Raw genomic sequence first — 19,421 nt, forward strand, 5'->3', positions numbered from 1 at the left:
CTTAGGAGTGTAACTGCTATGTAATATAGTAACTATGCTTAACTTTTTGAGGAACTACCAAACAGTTCTGTACAGCCACTACACCATTTTACATTTCCAGCAGCAATGTACAAGGGTTCCAACACTTATTTTCCTTTTTTTTTTCCTCCAATTGCAGCAGTCCTCGTGGGTCTAAAGTGGTATCTCACTGTGGTTTTGATTTGCATCTCCCTAATGACTAATGATGTTGAGCATTGCTTTTTGTGCTTATTGCTCACTTGTATATCTTCTTTGGAGAAATGGCTATTGAAATCCTTTGCTCATTAAAAAATTTTTTTTCTTTTTACTGATGAGTTGTACATGTAATGTTCTTTAAGTGACAAAATTATAGAACTGGAGAACATATTAGTGATTTCTACAGTTAGGGATGAGGTAGGGATGGACAAGAAAGAGAAGGGTATGCTTATAAAAGGACAAAATGTGGGATCCTTGTGATCATGGAACTCCTCTGGATCTTGGCTATATGTTATTATATATACAAAGCTACACATGTTATAAACTGTATAGAACTAAACACACACACACACACACAAGTAAAACTGGGGAAATCTGAACAAGACTGGTGGATTGCATCATTGTTGATATCTTGTTTGTGATATTGTACTATACTTTTGCAAGATGTACCATTGGGAGAAATTAGGTACAGGATATATAGGAACTTTATGTATTTTTCTTACAACTTCATATGAATCTATAATTATCTCAATAAAAATTTAAATGAACAAAAAGCAACAGCAAGTACTGCTGTGGACACAAAGCCATTGGAATTCTTATACATTACTTGAGGAAATGCAAAGTAGTGCAGTAACTCTGGAAAATGATTTGGCAGTTTCTTATAAAATGAAACTTACACATACCATATGACCCAACCATCCTACTATCAGATATCTATCCAAGAGAAATGAAAATTTATGTTCATACAAAAGTTCGTATTCAGTTTTATTCACATTTGCCCAAAACTGTAAACAACTCAAATTTACTTCATACTGTGAATGGATAAACAAACTGTGGTACCTCCATATAATAGAATACTACTATACCATTCAGCAATTAAAATGAATGATTCATGCAACAACACAAAATCTTAAATTTGTTTTGCTAAGTGAAAGAAGTCAGACCCAAAAGGTGACATATTACATAATTCCATTTATATGAGACTATAGAAAAGATAAACCTATTGGACAAAAAAGAAATCAATTGTTTCCAGGGATTGGGGGGTGGTGTGAGTGGTTGACTATAAAGGGGAAGCATGAGGGGACTTTTGGTGTGATGGATTGCTTTGTATGACATTGTGATGGTGGAAACAGTAATCTGCATTTGCTAAAATCCATAGAACTGTACATAACAAAGAATGAATTTTATAATATGCAAATTTAAAATGAAATCAACTAGTACATCCATACTGTGTACTACTACTTAATAATAAAAAGGAATCAACTGCTGACACATCCAACAACATGGATGAATCTCAAGAGCATTATGTGGAGTGAAAAAAGCCTATTCTAAAGGTAACAGACAAAAAAAAATGGTTCTGAAGAACTTAGGGGCAGGACAGGAATAAAGACACAGACGTAGAGAATGGACTTGAGAACACAGGGAGGGGAAAGGGTAAGCTGGGACGAAGTGAGAGAGTGGCATGGACACATATACACTACCAAATGTAAAATAGATAGCTAGTGGGAAGCAGCCACATAGCACAGGGAGATCAGCTTGGTGCTTTGTGACCACCTAGAGGGGTGGGATAGGGAGGGTGGGAGGGAGACGCAAGAGGGAGGAGATATGAGGATATATGTGTATGTATAGCTGATTCACTTTGTTATAAAGCGGAAACTAACACCATTGTAAAGCAATTGTAAAGCAATTATACTCCAATAAAGATGTTTAAAAAAATAAATAAATAAAGGTTATAGACGTATGATTCCACATATGTATGGAATCACATGCAGGACTGTTTATATAACATCTTTTTTTAAAAATAAGATTCTTGAAATAACAAAATTATAGAGATGGAGAACAAATTAGTGATTGCCAGTCATTGTGGGGTTTGAAGGAAGTGTGTGACAATAATGGGGTAGGTAGCATGAATGAGGTCTTGGTGGTGATGGAATAGTTCTGTATCTTTTTTTTTTTTTTTTTTTTTTGGTTTTACGCAGGCCTCTCACTGTTGTGGCCTCTCCCGTTGCGGAGCACAAGCTCCAGATGCGCAGGCTCAGCGGCCATGGCTCACGGGCCCAGCCGCTCTGCGGCATGTGGGCTCTTCCTGGAACGGGGCACGAACCCGTGTCCCCTGCATTGGCAGGCAGACTCTCAACCACTGCGCCACCAGGGAAGCCCTAGTTCTGTATCTTGAATGAGGTGGTGGTTGCATAAATCTACACATGTAATAAAATGACATAGAAATATATACGCATAACACAGCAATGACATTTTACAGGGTTGATATCATATTACAGTTGTGTAAGATGTAACCATTGGGGGAAACTGCCCAAGGGCACAGTGGACCTCTCTGCACTATCTTTGCACCTTCCCAAGGATATGTAATTATTTCAACATTAGAAAAAAAAAGAAATCAATCAGATTGATTGAGGACAATCAATCAGACTGGGGAGGACAATGGAATGCAGACTATAACAAATTAACTGTATTAAAAATCAATCAAAAAAACCAACCAAACAAAAATCAATCAAATAACCACAATGGAGGAGATAGGTAGGAGTGGACATAAGTAACTTTGGAAAAAAGTTTGACTAGATATTGCAAGGCTAAAGACACAAAGAACTGTACCTAAGTCTGTATTGTAGTAAGTAAATGTGTTGTTCACAAGGGTACAGGTTAGCAATTCTGAAACTATTTGTATTCTAGGGTTGAAAGAATAAATAAATATACTGTAGATAATGAGAGCCAGCTTTCTTTTTGTTGGGAGAATGCAATTACAAATAAGGAAAGGAGAAAGACTAAAATGAGCCCTGTGGTGGCAGACTGGAGTCAGCAGTACCAACTCAGGCTCATGGGTTTTTTTTTATTAATAAATACATGCAGATAGACAGACACACAAATGTAAACACAGATGTGTGTGTATGGTTATTTTCTAGTTTGTTTTCTAGTTCTTTCCACCTAGAGGGAGTAGAGCAGTAAAACCCCAGTAATAATGAACACGTCCATCATTCAGACCTTGGTTTCTAAATACCATTTTCCAATAAAAGGAACCAAGTCTTCTTAGAGAACTGGTTGATTCCAAGGCAAGGGAAGAATAAGCTGAGCCTGGAACATCTTGTGGTGCCAGAAAGCAAGTAAACTGCATGTGTAGAGAGGGTCACGTGGCAGGGAATGTCAGCAACCTCTGGGAGATGAAAACTTCAGGCTTACAACTACAAGAACATGAACTCTGCTGACAACTTAAACGGGCCAAGAAGAGGCCCCAAGATCCAGATGAGAATGCATCCCAGGCAACACCTTGATTTCAGCCTTGTGAGACCAAGCAGACAATCCAGCTACACCATGCCTGGACTTCTGACCTACAGAAATTGTGAGGTAATAAATGGATATTGTTTTAAGCCACTAAGTTTGCGGAAGTTTGTTACACAGCAAACTACAGAAACAGAAAACTAATATAATAAATGAACTATAGTCTTCAAAATTGTCAAGGTCATGAAAGAGAAAAAAAGGGAGGAACTCACAGAATGGAGGAGACTAAGGACACCTGACAACTAAATGCAATTTGTGATACTGGAACAACAACAAAAATGTGTTAGTGGAAAAACTGATGAAATCTGAATAAATCTCACAGTTTAGTTAATAGTATTGTGGCAAGGCTAATTGCTTCATTTTGATAATTATTCAATGATTATGTTAGCGGTAACATAAAGGAAAGTCAGGTCAAGGGTATTATTTTTGCAACTATTCTGTAAAACTAAACTTATCTCAAAAAGTTAAAAATGTGGATATGTCCAAGTTCTATCTGCTGAAAAGACCTGGAACCAATATAATAAGCATATCTAACACCCAAGAGTAATAAGCATATCTAAACCCAAAACTGTCTCCACTAAATGATAACAGAACTCCTTGGTACAATGGCCAATTCCAGGTATGAAGCAAGAAATTTACAAGATGAACCTTGTATTAGGGTTTTCGAGAGAAACAGAAACAATATAATAAGGAATCAGCTTAAGCAATTATGGAAGCAGGCACGTCCCAAGATCTGCAGGGTGAGTTGGAAAGCTGGAGACAGAAGCCAGCCAATAGTTTAGTTCCAGTCTAACGTCAAAGGCCTGAGAGCCACTGGAGTAGTTCCTGTCTGAAGGCTGGCAGGCTTGAGACTCAGTAAGAACCATTTCAGTTCAAAATCTGCTTTACTCGGGCTTCCCTGGTGGCGCAGTGGTTGAGAGTCCGCCTGCCGATGCAGGGGACACGGGTTCGTGCCCCAGTCCGGGAGGGTCCCGCATGCTGTGGAGTGGCTGGGGCCGTGAGCCATGGCCGCTGAGCCTGCGTGTCCGGAGCCTGTGCTCCGCAACGGAAGAGGCCACAACAGTGCGAGGCCCGCATACAGCAAAAAAAAAAAATCTGCTTTACTCAGTCTATTAATTTAAATGCTAATCTCATCCAAAAACACCCAAAATAATGGCTGACCAAATATCTGGGCACCCCACAGCCCAGTCAAGCTGGCACGTAAAATTAACCATCCCTAGCCTGTAACACTGTATTCTGACAAAAAACAAGGAAGCTACCACAAATAAAGGGAGTCTTGTCAAAAGGACACAGAAGCAATAAAAGGGCATCCATTAGCCAAATGTAGGACAATCTGAGCATGAAAAAGGATAATAAATACAATTAATTCAAGTATATAAAGGCCCATGACTCCAAAAAAAAAATTTTTTTTAAGGTAAAAAGTCCAAACCTCAAGAAAACAAAATTTTAAAAAGCAACATAGGCATACACCAATGGAAGTGACTAGGGCACCAATTCTTACTCTGAAAATTATTTATCTCCCTTTCCAGTAAAAACTATATCTCAGGGTACCAAATTATGCTAGTTGATGAGGGAAAGTTCTTTACAGAGGAATTGCAGCTAATTAAATGTGAAAGGAACAACAAAATTAGAAAATCAGTGTTTTGCAACCCCTAATAATGAAAAAGATCCATTGGTGAAACCAAAGGTTAAAGTTTGATGGAGATCTTTACAATGGAGGAACCAGGCTGTCCCATTAAACCCACTAATCAACATTAGCATCAACATCAGCACCAGTATGTGCCTGCTGGTGGGATAAGATATCAAGGATAGCACTGCCATGGAGTCACAGCCAAAAGAGTTGTACCTAAATCTAATCCTGCCCTTAGGGCTAACTTTCATTTAGAGGAAATATAAGACATAGGGGAACAAAGTAAAGGAACCACTGAGGAAGCAAACAGATAAATTCAGAAAGTGGGATATCCTATTAAACAACTGGCCTAGCTTCTTTAACAAGTTAAAAACATGAAGTTAACAAAAGAAGCACAGGGAAGGGTTGTTTTAGATTAAAAGGGACCTGACATAACCAAATACACTGGATAAACCTTGTTTGGATCTGATTAAAACAAACCAACTGTAAAAGCAGTCTTCTGACACAATCATAGAAATTTGATTATGGAATGGTATTAAATGATACCTTGAATTTATTGATAATTCTATCAGGTAAGATAATGGCACTATGCTGCTGCTATATAAAAATAAATCCATATTTTGTAAGATGTATACTGAAGTATACAAGAGAGAGTTGATATGATATCTGGGATTTTCTTTAAAATTAAAGAAAAATAAGAATAAAAAGAATAGGCAAAAAAATCTAATCCCCAAGGATCTTCTTGCTCAGGGTTAAAAAGTCATGTCTAAGCTTCTGGAATTTGAAACTCAGAAGGATGAATACCACTTTTAAAACTTGGTTTTGCCATTCCCCACAATATCTTACAAAATGTTGAACATATAGCAGACACTCAAAAAATACTGAAATATCAGAACATCTTTTTCACATTTATGAGAACTCATTTCTTTTCTTGGTGGTTTCCCTTTTTCTACCTCCCTCATCCCTTAAAATATGCACTGAAAAACTGTCTCCACACTTTAGTAGTTACATACCTACATATTATACCTGAATTTTTCAAGGCAGTATTTCAAAAATCAAAAATACAAGTAAATTCATAGCTAATAAATAAGTGTTCGTTTTCTACCACTTAATGTACATGTTTAATCTCAATAAATTCAAAAAAGGTATTCTTAAATTTTTGTCTTTAGAATTTTAGGGAAAGCAACAGAATTATACTTATGTGAACAAAACTGTGGAAGTTAGTAATTATGAATTTCATATTTATGGAAAAAAAAAACCTGAGTGCTTACTCTTCCAGGCACTATTCTAAGGGCTTTGCCTGTATTAACTGATTAATTACTAAAACAATCCTATGAAGTAGGTACTATTATTCTTCTCACTTTCTAGATGGGACAGAGAAAGTAAAAGCAAACTACCCAAGGTTCCACAGCTAACGTATAGTAGTACTAGGACTCAAAGATACACAGTCCAGCTCCAAAACCCCAGCTCTTTCCCACTATACTGGGCTGACTCACTGGGAGGCATCCTTTGCCTGATACTTAGTCTCTCTACTCAATTCCAGTTGGCTTTCATTGTTTCTAAAGAGAAAATGAAGGGAAAAAATGATGTAAAAATGAATAGTAAAACTTACCTTTTGAATGGCCTCTTCCATATCCAACTCAAATTGTTCATTCTGTAATAATCGGAGGAACCTTTTGCGCTCAGCCCGGTCATCATTCTCATTCTGCACCATTTGGTCCCTGATTTGATTCTGCAGCCTTTGTAGTGCCTCGACATGCAATTGTTTGCGATAGTTTACATCTACTAATTTCTGATGCCTTTCACTAGAGCTCAGAGTTCTCCTTCTGGAAGCCTAAAAAGGGGGGGGGGAGGGGGAAAGCATACTTCAGTGCTCCAGGATCTAATTTTTTTTAATATATTGATGTAGCCCCAGAAACAAATGAAATGAAGATCGTTAACAGTAAAAAACGAAAGGCTTTTGGCTTTCTTCCTAAATTCAAAGAAATATATCATAATAAAAAAGCAAATGTGGTAGGTAAATACATGATATTATCAATGAAGCAGGTACTATTAGTGTTCCCCATCTTATATATGAGGCATGAAAATTAAAGCAACTTGACCCAAGTTTCCTCAGCTAATAAACAGCCATACTAGAATTCAAAGACGTGCAGCTGAGCTCTATAGACCCAGCTCTTTACCACTACGGAGGGAATTCCTACTCATTCCACCCTCTACCCCTGCCCATTTGGCTGTAAAGTGAGGTTCAAAAGCTGGTTATGTCAACCTGGAAGAAATGGACAAATTCTTAGAAAAGCACAACCTTCCCAGACTGAACCAGGAAGAAATAGAAAATATAAACAGACCAGTCACAAGCACTGAAATTGAAACTGTGATTAAAAATCTTCCAACAAACAAAAGCCCAGGACCAGATGGCATCACAGGTGAATTCTATTAAACATTTAGAGAAGAGCCAACACCTATCCTTCTCAAACTCTTCCAAAGTATAGCAGAGGAACACTCCCAAACTCATTCTAAGAGGCCACCATCACACTGATACCAAAACCAGACAAAGATGTCAAAAAGAAAGAAAACTACAGGCCAATATCACTGATGAACAGAGATGCAGAAAACCTCCACAAAATACTAGCAAACAGAATCCAACAGCACATTAAAAGGATCATACACCATGATCAAGTGGGGTTTATCACAGAATTGCAAGGATTCTTCAATATACGCAAATCAATGTGATAAACCACATAAATCAATGTGATAAACCACTGATAAACCACATAAATCAATGTGATAAACCATTAACAAATTGAAGGATAAAAACCATATTGTAATCTCAACAGATGCAGAAAAATCTTTCGACAAAATTCAACACCCATTTATGATAAAAACCCTCCAGAAAGTAGGCATAGAGGGAACTTGCCTCAACATAATAAAGGCCATATATGACAAACCCACAGCCAACATCGTCCTCAATGGTGAAAAACTGAAAGCATTTCCACTAAGATCAGGAACAAGACAAGGTTGCCCACTCTCACTGCTATTATTCAACATAATTTTGGAAGTTTTAGCCACACCAATCAGAGAAGAAAAAGAAATAAAAGGAATACAAATCAGAAAAGAAGCAAAACTGTCACTGTTTGCAGATGACATGATACTATACCCAGAGAATCCTAAAGATGCTACCAGAAAACTACTAGAGCTAATCAATGAATTTGGTAAAGTAGCAGGATACAAAATTAATGCACAGAAATCTCTGGCATTCCTATACACTAATGATGAAAAATCTGAAAGAGAAATTAAGGAAACACTCCCATTTACCATTGCAACAGAAAGAATAAAATAGCTAGGAATAAACCTACCTAAGAAGACAAAAGACCTGTATGCAGCAAACTGTAAGACACTGATGAAAGAAATTAAAGATAATACAAACAGATGGAGAGATATACCATGTTCTTGGATTGGAAGAATCAATATGTGAAAATGACTATATTATCCAAAGCAATCCACAGATTCAATGCAATCCCTATCAAATTACCAATGGCACTTTTTACAGAACTAGAACAAAAAATCTTAAAATTCGTTTGGAGACACAAAAGACCCTGAATAGCCAAAGCAATCTTGAGAAAGAAAAACGGAGCTGGAGGAATCAGACTCCCTGACTTCAGACTATACCACGAAGCTACAGTAATCGAGACAATATGATACTGGCAGAAAAACAGAAATATAGATCAATGGAACAGGATAGAAAGCCCAGAGGTAAACCCACGCACCTTTGGTCAACTAATCTATGACAAAGGAGGCAAGGATATACAACCGAGAAAAGACAGTCTTCAATAAGTGGTGCTGCAAAAACTAGACAGCTACATGTAGAAGGATGAAATTAGAACACTCCCTAACACCATACACAAAAAGAAACTCAAAATGGATTAAAAACCTAAACGTAAGACTGGACACTATAAAAGTCTTAGAGGAAAACATAGGAAGAACACTCTTTGACATAAATCACAGCAAGATCTTTTTTGACTCACCTCCTAGAGTAATGGAAATAAAAACAAAAATAAACAAATGAGACCTAATGAAACTTAAAAGCTTTTGCAAAGGAAAGGAAACTACAAACAAGACGAAAAGATAACCCTCAGAATGGGAGAAAATGTTTGCAAACGAATCAACAGACAAAGGATTAATCTCCAAAATATATAAACAGCTCATGCAGCTCAATATTAAAAAAACAAACAACCCAAACCAAAAACGGGCAGAAGATCTAAATAGACATTTCTCCAAAGAAGATATACAGATTGCCAACAAACACATGAAAGGATGCTCAACATCACTAATCATTAGAGAAATGGAGATCAAAACCACAATGAGGTATCACCTCACACCAGTCAGAATGGCCATCATCAAAAAATCGACAAACAATAGGTCCTGGAGAGGGTGTGGAGAAAAGGGAACCCTCTTGCACTGTTGGTAGGAATGTAAATTGATACAGCCACTATGGAGAAAAGTATGGAGGTTCCTTAAAAAAACTAAAAATAGAACTACCTAGAACTACCATAGGACCCAGCAATCCCACTACTGGGCATATACCCTGAGAAAACCATAATTCAAAAAGAGTTCATGTACCACAATGTTCATAGCAGCACTATTTACAATAGCCAGGACATGGAAGCAACCTAAGTGTCCATCGACAGATGAATCGATAAAGATGTGGCACATATATACAGTGGAATATTACTCTGCCATTAAAAGAAATGAAATTGAGTTATTTGTAGTGAGGAGGTTGAACCTAGAGTCTGTCATACGGAGTGAAGTAAGTCAGAAAAAGACAAATACCATATGCTAACACATATGTATGGAATCTTTAAAAAAAAATGGTTCTGAAGAACCTAGGGGCAGGACAGGAATAAAGATGCAAACGTAGAGAATGGACTTGAGGACACGGGGAGGGGGAAGGGTAAGCTGGGACGAAATGAGAGAGTGGCATGGACTTATATACGCTACCAAAAGTAAAACAGATAGCTAGTGGGAAGCAGCCGCATAGCACAGGGAGATCAGCTGGGTGCTTTGTGACCACCTGGAGGGGTGGGATAGGGAGGGTGGGAGGGAGATGCAAGAGGGAGGGGATATGGGGATATATGTATACATATAGCTGATTCACTTTGTTATACAGCAGAAACTAACACAACACTGTAAAGCAATTATACTCCAATAAAGATGTTTTTTAAAAGGTCACGTTTTCCTAATATACATTTAATAGGTCAACCCGCTGCTATTTATTCATTCGCTCTCTCCTGGACCTTCATTTCCACTCATTTGCTCAGCGGTTCTTAAACATTTCCCAAATTTCCACTTGTGTGGGAAGCAAGATTTTTACCGGGCGGATTAAATATACTGTGGAGAAATCCGAAAAAAGGCTGGAAGCCACCAGGAGCGTCCCTTAAATAATAGCACCTGAGGTCTCTGAAAAAAATACGAGTTTCCCACTTTATTCTCAGATTGGGCACTTCAAATCCTTTTTTAGAAGCAGGCTGGCTCTGAACTAGAATTAAATCAATAGACAACCAAGTAGTCCCTTAAATAATAGCACCTGAGGTCTCTGAAAGCAAATACGAGTTTCCCACTTTATTCTCAGATTGGGCACTTCAAATCCTTTTTTAGAAGCAGGCTGGCTCTGAACTAGAATTAAATCAATAGACAACCAACTAGTTTTGAGACCCCCCCCGACAGGCTCACCATCTCGGCCGACGAAACTCCCCCTCGCTCGCTCTGGCAGACACCAACTCAGGCGGTTTACGGAGACGCCAGCAGAGCTCTCCGGTTTTGATACGGTTTCGCGGCAACTGCCGGCGCAGCGCGCCAGCCACCCGCGAAGGCCGCCGTCTCCCATTGGGCGCAGCCCTATCCAATGAGCGCTGAGCTTCTTGGGAGGCTTGGCAGGGCGGCTACTTCCGTAAGTTTTTGTTTTTGTTTTTGTTTTTCCATAAATTTTAAGGAGGTGGGGTGGGGGAGTATAAATGTGTCCTGAGGCAAGCCCTTTGCAGTCTGTTAGGAGCCAAGATTTCCCTCAAGCAACTATCTGTCGGTTTGGTGGAGTTGGGAGCCAAGTTGAGGTGTGGAAACTGTTTACAGAGAAATACGGCCAACTCCTGTCTAAGACATGAAGCCAGTCACTTTCCGTGCACAGTACTTACTGCAGCGTCAATGCATGTTCTACAGGGTTGATGACGGCATTCCTTTCAGCAGTGGGAGGCACGGTCACGGTCTCCCTGGCTGAGTAACTGTGCACTGTGGGGGACCCAAAGAAGCTGTTGGTAAATTGGGGGGATAAAATATATGGGCCACATGGATCTTATTCTATGTAATACAAGGTCCAGGTACCAATGAGAGAGCAGACAGATGATGGCAGGATTTGGGTTAGGTTTATTTTATTGGCAAGTTACAAACTGAAGTCCATTTTAAATGGAAGAACTTAAGAACAGGAATGGGTCAGAGAAATTAGTCAAATATATTGATTTTAGAGATGACATATTTAGAGAAATCTTGTCCAAACTGAAAAAAAAAATTGTTAAGGTAGTTAGCATGTGAACTTGGCTTAGTTGGGGCTAATTTGAAGTCCATCTTGTGTAGCAATATGTCTGCTTAAAGATTAATTAAAAATAGGACTTATGGTTTCAGCTTCAAAATATAAAAAACTTGGAAGTTATCACTTCCCTCCTTACTACCAGATAAAGCTGGATAAACTCGAAACTAATGACTTTTCTTGCATTCATCATAAAACTGAGGTCACAGGGCAACCATCACCCTGAAATGTGGGGAGAGGTAAATCCAGAGTCACAGTCAAAACCTCCTTACATGGAGCAGAAGCCCCTGAAGCCATGAATTAGGAATAATTAAATGGTAATTTTGATGGATTGCTGGAGACTGAGTATGGACTAGAATCAGTGAAACTAGTGGGGGCTGCCATGTTAGGGAGGCCTCCACACTTCTCTGGGTTTTGTCTCCAGGAATCTCACCAGGTTCTCACAATGAAGAACCGAAAAAGATCACCCATGGTCGTGGCAGGAGGCTGAGAAGAAGAATCACTGTGAAATATGTCCAGAGCCTTCTCCACAATAAAGGCCTACTTTACAGAGGAAAAGATTTTACCAGAGCCTTATTCTAGCTGGGGCAAGGACATTTCTCTGCCTCCAGCCTTCCTGTCTCACCTAAGTGGACAAAGGGGATCTAAGAAATATTCGTGAAGGTCCCAGCCCAGGGACACAGCTCTACCAAAAGACTTAACCATAAAATGCTTCCCCTTTCCCACACTTTATCACCACACCAACAATGCTCCAGTGTAATAACAGTTGATTACAGCTGGAAGTCCTTCAAAACACACTCTAACAAGGAATTCTTAGGGAATCCAAAGACAACAGGAGACAAAAACAAAAACAGAGGAATCTGAAGCCTCTGGAACCTACAGCTACAGCAAACATTAAACACAGCTTAACTCCTAGCCATATAATAAAAAACCTCACACTAAAGCCCTGTTTACCTCAGTTCCCATTACCCAATATACCGTGTCCACCTTTCAACAACAAGGCTAAAGGCAGATTGTTATGAGGCAAGGGAAAGCACAGTCTGAAAAGCAAAGTAAGCATCAGAACTAGACTCAGCTCTCACACACATGTGGAATTAAACAGGAATTTAAAATAACCATGATTAATATGCTAAGGCATCTGACAGACAATGTGGACCACATACAAGAACAAAAGAGTAATTTAAGCAGAGACGTGGAAATGGAAGAATCCAAAGGAAATTCTAGAAATCAAAAACACTGTAACAAATGAGGAATGCCTTTAATAGGATATCAGAAGACTGGACACCACTGAAGAGAGAATCAGTGAGCTTGAAGATATGTCAATAAAGTCCCAAACTGAAAGGCAAAGAGATTAATAGCAAATAGATAACCCTAATGGGCTTTTAGACCTCACCTTAGACTCAAATTGCTTTCTAACATCAGAAGGGACTTGTGCAAGTGTATGTGTGTGTGTGTACAGGGAGAATATTGTCAATGTTTCTGTCTTTTGGGAGTCTTATAAACCCAGTTACTACAAAAGTAAAATTGACAATAGGGTGTGTACAGTACGAAACACTTTGAAACCAGGATGTAACTATTATTTGCATTTAATCCCCTGTTAGTCTAGCAACTTCCAAAAGAACTCTCCAAAAATCATGGCTTATGTATATCTTCTCTTAAAGTAGCCTCTAATTACACCTTGTTGACTGGGCTGTCAGCAGAAATTTTGTTTTGTTGTTTGTTTGTTTGCGGTACACAGGCCTCTCACTGTTGTGGCCTCTCCCGTTGCGGAGCACAGGCTCCGGACGTGCAGGCTCAGCGGCCATGGCTCACGGGCCCAGCCGCTCCGCGGCATGTGGGATCTTCCCGGACCGGGGCACAAATCCGTGTCCCCTGCATCGGCAGGCAGACTCTCAACCACTGCGCCACCAGGGAATCCCTGTTGTTGTTGTTTTGAACACTAATGTATCCCAAGCATTTAAAATAGTGCTTGGAATATAGTAAGTGATAAATAAATATTTGTTAAATGAACAAATGATTGAAATTATATTACTGTTATGCACACAAGAGAAAGCCCTAACAGAAATAACTTTGAAGAAATATTGTTCTTCATCAGTTAGAGTTTTATTAATTTTATTTATGTTTTCAAAGAGCAAACTTTTGGTTTTATTAATTTTTTTTCTATTGATTTTTTTATTTACAAGTCCATTGTTTTCTGCTCTTACCATCATTATTTTCTTCTGTGTTTGCTTTGGGTTTAATTTGCTCTTCTTTTTATAGTTTCATAAGGTGAAAGCTTAAATCTTTAACACCATTCTTCTTTTCAAATATAAATATATAACTTATATTTCCCTCTGAGCCCTGCTTTAGCTGCCTCCCACAGATTATGATATGTTGTGCATTCTCATTTGTTCAATTCAGAATATTCAGAGACTTCGTCTTTGACCCATGAATTATTTAGAGGCATTTTGTTAACTTTCCAAACATTTCAGATTGTCCAGGTGTCTTTTTGTTATTGATTTCTAGTTTAATTCCATTATGATCAGAGAACACACTCTGTATGATTTCAAATCTTTTTAATTGAGGTTTGTTTTATTGTTCAGAATACTGTCTGTTCTGGTGAATGTTTCATGTGTCCTTGAAAAGAATATGTATTCTGATGTTTTAGGTGAGATGTTCAATAAGGTCAAGTTGATTGAGAATGCTGTTCAGGTATTCTATATTGTTACTCTATTTCTATCGATTTGCTTTATTAATTACTGAGAGGAGTGTTGAGGTTATCAAGAATAACTGTGGATTCGCTTATTTCTCTTTTCAGCTCTTTTTTTGCTGCATGTGTTTTAAAGTTCTATTGTTAGATGTATACATCTTTAAGATTATTATGTCCTAAAAGTATTTTGACATTAACATTCTGAAATGACCCTCTTTTTCCCTGGTGATAGTGTTTGTTCTGAAGTCTTTTTTCTTAGGTATGCGGGCCTCTCACAGTTGTGGCCTCTCCCGTTGCGGAGTACTGGCTCCAGACACGCAGGCTCCGGACACGCAGGCTCAGCGGCCATGGCTCACGGGCCCAGCCGCTCCGCGGCATGTGGGATCCTCCCGGACCGGGGCACGAACCCATGTCCCCTGCATCGGCAGGCGGACTCTCAACCACTGCGCCACCAGGGAAGCCCTGTTCTGAAGTCTTTTTGATATTAATGTAGGCAGTCCAGATTTTATTTAACTAGTGTTTACATAATATATCTTTCTCCTTGCTTTTACCTTTAATGTGTCTTTATATTTAAAATGGCTTTCCTGTAGATAGTGTATAGTTGGGTGTTGCTTTTTTATTCAATCTGACAATCACCATCCTTTAATTGGTGTGTTTATGCCGCTTATATCTACATATCATTATGGATATTATGCATGGATTGATATCTACAATTTTGCAAATTTTAAAATATATCTTGCATCTGTTATTGATTCATTTTTCTCTTCCTTTTCTTGCTTTTTGATTAATTTTTGTAGTTCCATTTTATTTTCATTATCAGCTTATTATTTATACCTCTTTATTTTTTAGTGATTGCCCTAAGGTTTACTACATATATGTATATGTGTGTGTGTGTGTATACAGTTTACAACAGTTTAATTTCAATTCCTCCATCCCATCTTTTGTGCTATTGTTATCATACATTTTATTTACATATATAAATCCACAATACATAGGTTTCCACATATATTAGGTGATTTGATAGTGTCATGAAGCTCTCAAATGCTCTGCTTTTTCCTCCTCCAATCTTTCTATCTTTGTGTTTCAGTTTAGGTAGTTTTTATTGCCATATCTTCAAATTTTCTGACTCTTTCCTCAGCTATGTCAAGTCTTCTGATGAGCCTGTCAAAGGCATTCTTCATGTTCATTACTATTTTGTTTTTATCTAATATTTCCATTATCTCTTTCTTATACTTTCTACCTTCTCAGCTAAAAATACCCATCTTTTCACGTATATTGTCTGTCTTTTCCATTAGAGACTTTAGTATATTAATTATAGTATTTAAATTTTTCTGATAGTTTCACCATCTGGGTCATATGAGTTTTGTTCTGTTGACTGCTTCACCTTTGTACACTTTTTACAGTGTTTTCTCTTGGTTTTGTGTGTGTGTCTCATTCTTTTTGATTGAATGCCAGACATCATGTGTAAGACAGCAGAGACCGAGTTAAGTCATATCTATGCCTGGCAATAGCACACCTATTCTCCTACAGTGAATGTAGGAGGTTGACTCTGTACAGTCAGAAGCTGAGCTGGATTTGAACTTCGTGTTGCTTCAGTTATCTTCAGTGCACCACTGTCTTCAAATTTCTCTCATGTTATCTTGTGCTTATGTTGGGGGTTGGTTTTCCAGATTGCTTCTCTCAACATTCCTGACTCACCCTTACCTTTAGGCCTTCCCTGTATTCCTGCATGTCAGAGGTTCTCTCCATACTCGTCTCCTCCCCCAGCAGATTGCTCTTCTTTGTTGCTCCTGTTTACTAGCCAGGAGGTGGGAGGAAGGGGGTTCTCTGTTATCCTGGTCCAGTCTCAGCATTTTAGACAGGTCTTGGCACACTAGGTCTCTGGTGTCTCATACTGGAAAAGCTTTCCTTAATGATAAGAATTCACTGTTTTCTTTTGGCCTTTAAAGAAAGCCTAAAACCATCAACCTGACCTGTAAAGGCTTATATATCTAGCCCTTCAGGTTTCTTCTTCAAACTTTGGCCAAAATGGACTTCTCTGAGCTTTTTCCTGTCAGAGGGCCTTTGTATGTGTGGGTTTCTGTCCTTAATAAGAGTATGTGATGACAAAGTCCACCAGCTGTCTTGCCAATGAGATAACACATGCTCTGGATGGCAGAGCAGAAAAAGAGAAGGAGCCTTACTTCTTTATGACCACAGAGCTACCACACCAGCCCTGGGCTACCTAACTCATGACCTCATGCTATCTGACAGAAAAGTAAACTAATTTGTCTAAGCCTCTGTGTCCTCTTCTCCACCCGGGATTCTATTACAGTTATCCAAATGCAATTCCTAACTGATACAACCACTATCTCTGTTTAATTTCATGGGTGAAAATGATTAAGAAAAACAAAACTTTTTGCAGCATTAATTGCCTTTTTAAATCAAAATCAATGTTTGATTTTAAAGATTATTAGTAGTTAGAGTGGAAAACCTCTAATTTCCTTTCTCACATTTTCCTCTCTCCCTTCTTTATTTTCTAGAAGCTACTAGCCAGTTTCCTTCCTTTAATCCCTGTGATCTCAGTCTTGACTACAATTTTGAATTCTTGGTTTTGTTCTCCAAAATATCCATGCAACATGTTTGTCTAGTAATTCGATAACCCAGAGTCGTGTCATTGCTATCTAAAAATTGGCACTTGCCATCTGCCTTTACAAGGATTAAGTCACTAGCCACTGCAGTAACTGACCTTCAATACACCCTGAAAGGAGTTCAGGGTGGAGATCAGGAATGAGGCACTCTGTGCTCTGGGAACAACTAGCAGAACAGGCCTTCAGATAGTTAGAAACTTCCAGGAGAAGATTTTATGAGCCCAAATACTTGCATCTTCTCATATGCAGTAAGACACTAAAATCATTAACAGAGACATCTGCTCCTCATGGCTAGCAGCAACCTTCATGAGCCTAGCAGTCAAGTTTACTTTTTACAAAAAAAAAGTAAACTTGACTGCATGTATCCACCTCCACTAAAATCACCTATAATACTGACCTTCCCCCCTACCTCTTCAGAGAAGTTCCTCAGAGCTATTTGGGATGCTGTCTCCCAGGCTATAGCCCTCATTTTGCCCCAAATAAAACTTAACTCATAGGTCTTACATTGTGCTTTTTCAGTTGACATCATTTACAAATTGGATAAAAATGCCTTTCATATTTTCAAATACTTCATAGATAAAAATGCTGACTAAGACTGGGAGAACACAGAGCCCTGATACGCACTACTAGAGTATCTCTCCAGGTGGACCTAGATCAGCAAACTCTGAGTACAATCATTCAACAATTTACCAATGCACTAATTTTACTAATATACTGCCAATATTTCTATACCCTTCTATAAGAATATAATGAGGGAATTCTCCAAAAAGACTTCTCTAAAGTCTAGATACATTATGATTTCTTCATTTCCTTATCTACCTAACACAATCTAATTAATTGCTTGGCATCCAAATGACAAATTCTTTGGTTGCAAACATAGACTCAAGTCAACATTATTTATCTGAAACGCTCACACATCAATAAATAGAAATGTCTTTGAAACATTAACAGGGTACAAATCTGATCTTTAAATGTTTAGTTACTTGATGAAGGTAAGCTCTATCATGTACAATGGACTTCTAAATCACAATAGGATATTAGTTTTTGCAAGGAAATATTTGTAACTTTGAGACTACTCATTAATCAAATACACAAAGTATGTCACTCATCGATATATAGATTATGTGTTTCATCAGGCAGTTAAATATATCAATACTATTTTCTTCTTAAAACATGCAACTAATATTTCATAACATCACACACAGCAGTCGTTTAAATGCAGTACTAATTGTCTAACTTTACCAAAATGTGGTTAGCACAGAGCCCTGAACATAGCATAGCTTAATAAATATCCATTGAAGGATTAACATTGTATTTAGAATGTACTAATTTGAGTGTTAGGATGATTAAAAGGGTAATTCAGGTAGGGAATCTATTATGTGGTGGTGGGGGAAGCACTGCATTCAGTTAGTACAAATAAACTAAGGGGAAGCCATGTAGGTCATCAGAAGTCATGAGAGACAAAAAGAAGGATTTGTGGAATGGTTGCCACACTTTTAAACACAATAGTGAGGGGGAGCTGAAAAAACCAATAGGATTCTGACCAAGTACAATTCAAGTTCTCAGTTACAGAGTATTCACACTGTACTCCCGGTTGCCCTAGCAAAGGGACCTCTACCTTAAGGTAATGACATTATAATAAGAACAAAGTGTACTAATGAAGAAACAGTGATTAAAAATCGAGCCATACATAATCAAGTTAAAACATGCAACAGTCACCTTGAAGGAAATTGTGGTTAAAAGGTATATACAGTTGACCCTTGAACAACATGGGTTTGAACTGCAAAGGTCTACATATACAGGGATTTTTTTCAATAGATACATACAGTACTACAGGATCACTGGTTGGTTGAATCTGCAGATGCAGAACCACGGGCACTGTGGGCTGTATATGGGACTTGAGCATCTGTGGATTTTGGTATCCAGGGCAGGTCCTGGAACCAGTTCCCCGCAGATACCCAAGGACCACTGTATGTGGCAAACACTGAGACCATGAGAAAAAGAATACACAGCACAAATAAAAAGCTTCCGTTGAGCCTTGAAAGAGTTTTTGGGAGCTGCAAACCTTTTGCTCCCCTCTCTCCTTGAGTCACTGGTCACATGACTGCATATCAGCGTTACCTCTACTGCTCTACTCATTGGCAACACTGTCTAAGAGGAACAGAGGAAGGTTACCCTCTTGGTGTTGTATATAAATTGAGATGAAGCCTACTGCAGATTTCTTGACATAACCATCTTCTCAAAGTGTTAGGCTCCTTGAAGTGAGGGTAAGAGATGAGGATCAGTTCAGGATATAACAGGTTCAGTAGCATAGAATTTGTTAATTCCTAATAGTGAAATGTCATGCAGCATTGCAAAGTATTTTAGCAAACATGTATGCTTCTCATTTATTTT

At 38.4% G+C, this 19,421-nt stretch overlaps 1 protein-coding gene across 2 annotated transcripts in view; it reads right to left on the reverse strand.

Annotated features, from left to right (window-relative positions):
• MNS1 (meiosis specific nuclear structural 1) overlaps positions 1-19,421 on the reverse strand; it is an 82,244-nt gene that overhangs the window by 44,560 nt on the left and 18,263 nt on the right. Inside the window, exons 1-2 of one of the 2 annotated variants that reach the window (XM_024767802.1) lie at positions 10,862-10,995; positions 6,747-6,968 (exon numbers count right to left, since the gene is read on the reverse strand). In XM_024767802.1, the coding sequence (XP_024623570.1) occupies positions 6,747-6,968; positions 10,862-10,864 (225 nt within the window). In that variant the 5' untranslated portion in view covers positions 10,865-10,995. Of the gene's footprint in view, positions 1-6,746; positions 6,969-10,861; positions 10,996-19,421 lie in introns of those variants that run through there. The other variant, XM_024767803.1, reaches the window with a different exon arrangement.

Source organism: Neophocaena asiaeorientalis, unplaced genomic scaffold (genome assembly GCF_003031525.2).
Source record: "Neophocaena asiaeorientalis asiaeorientalis breed wild unplaced genomic scaffold, Neophocaena_asiaeorientalis_V1.1 scaffold71, whole genome shotgun sequence".
NCBI classification, from domain to species: domain Eukaryota; kingdom Metazoa; phylum Chordata; class Mammalia; order Artiodactyla; family Phocoenidae; genus Neophocaena; species Neophocaena asiaeorientalis.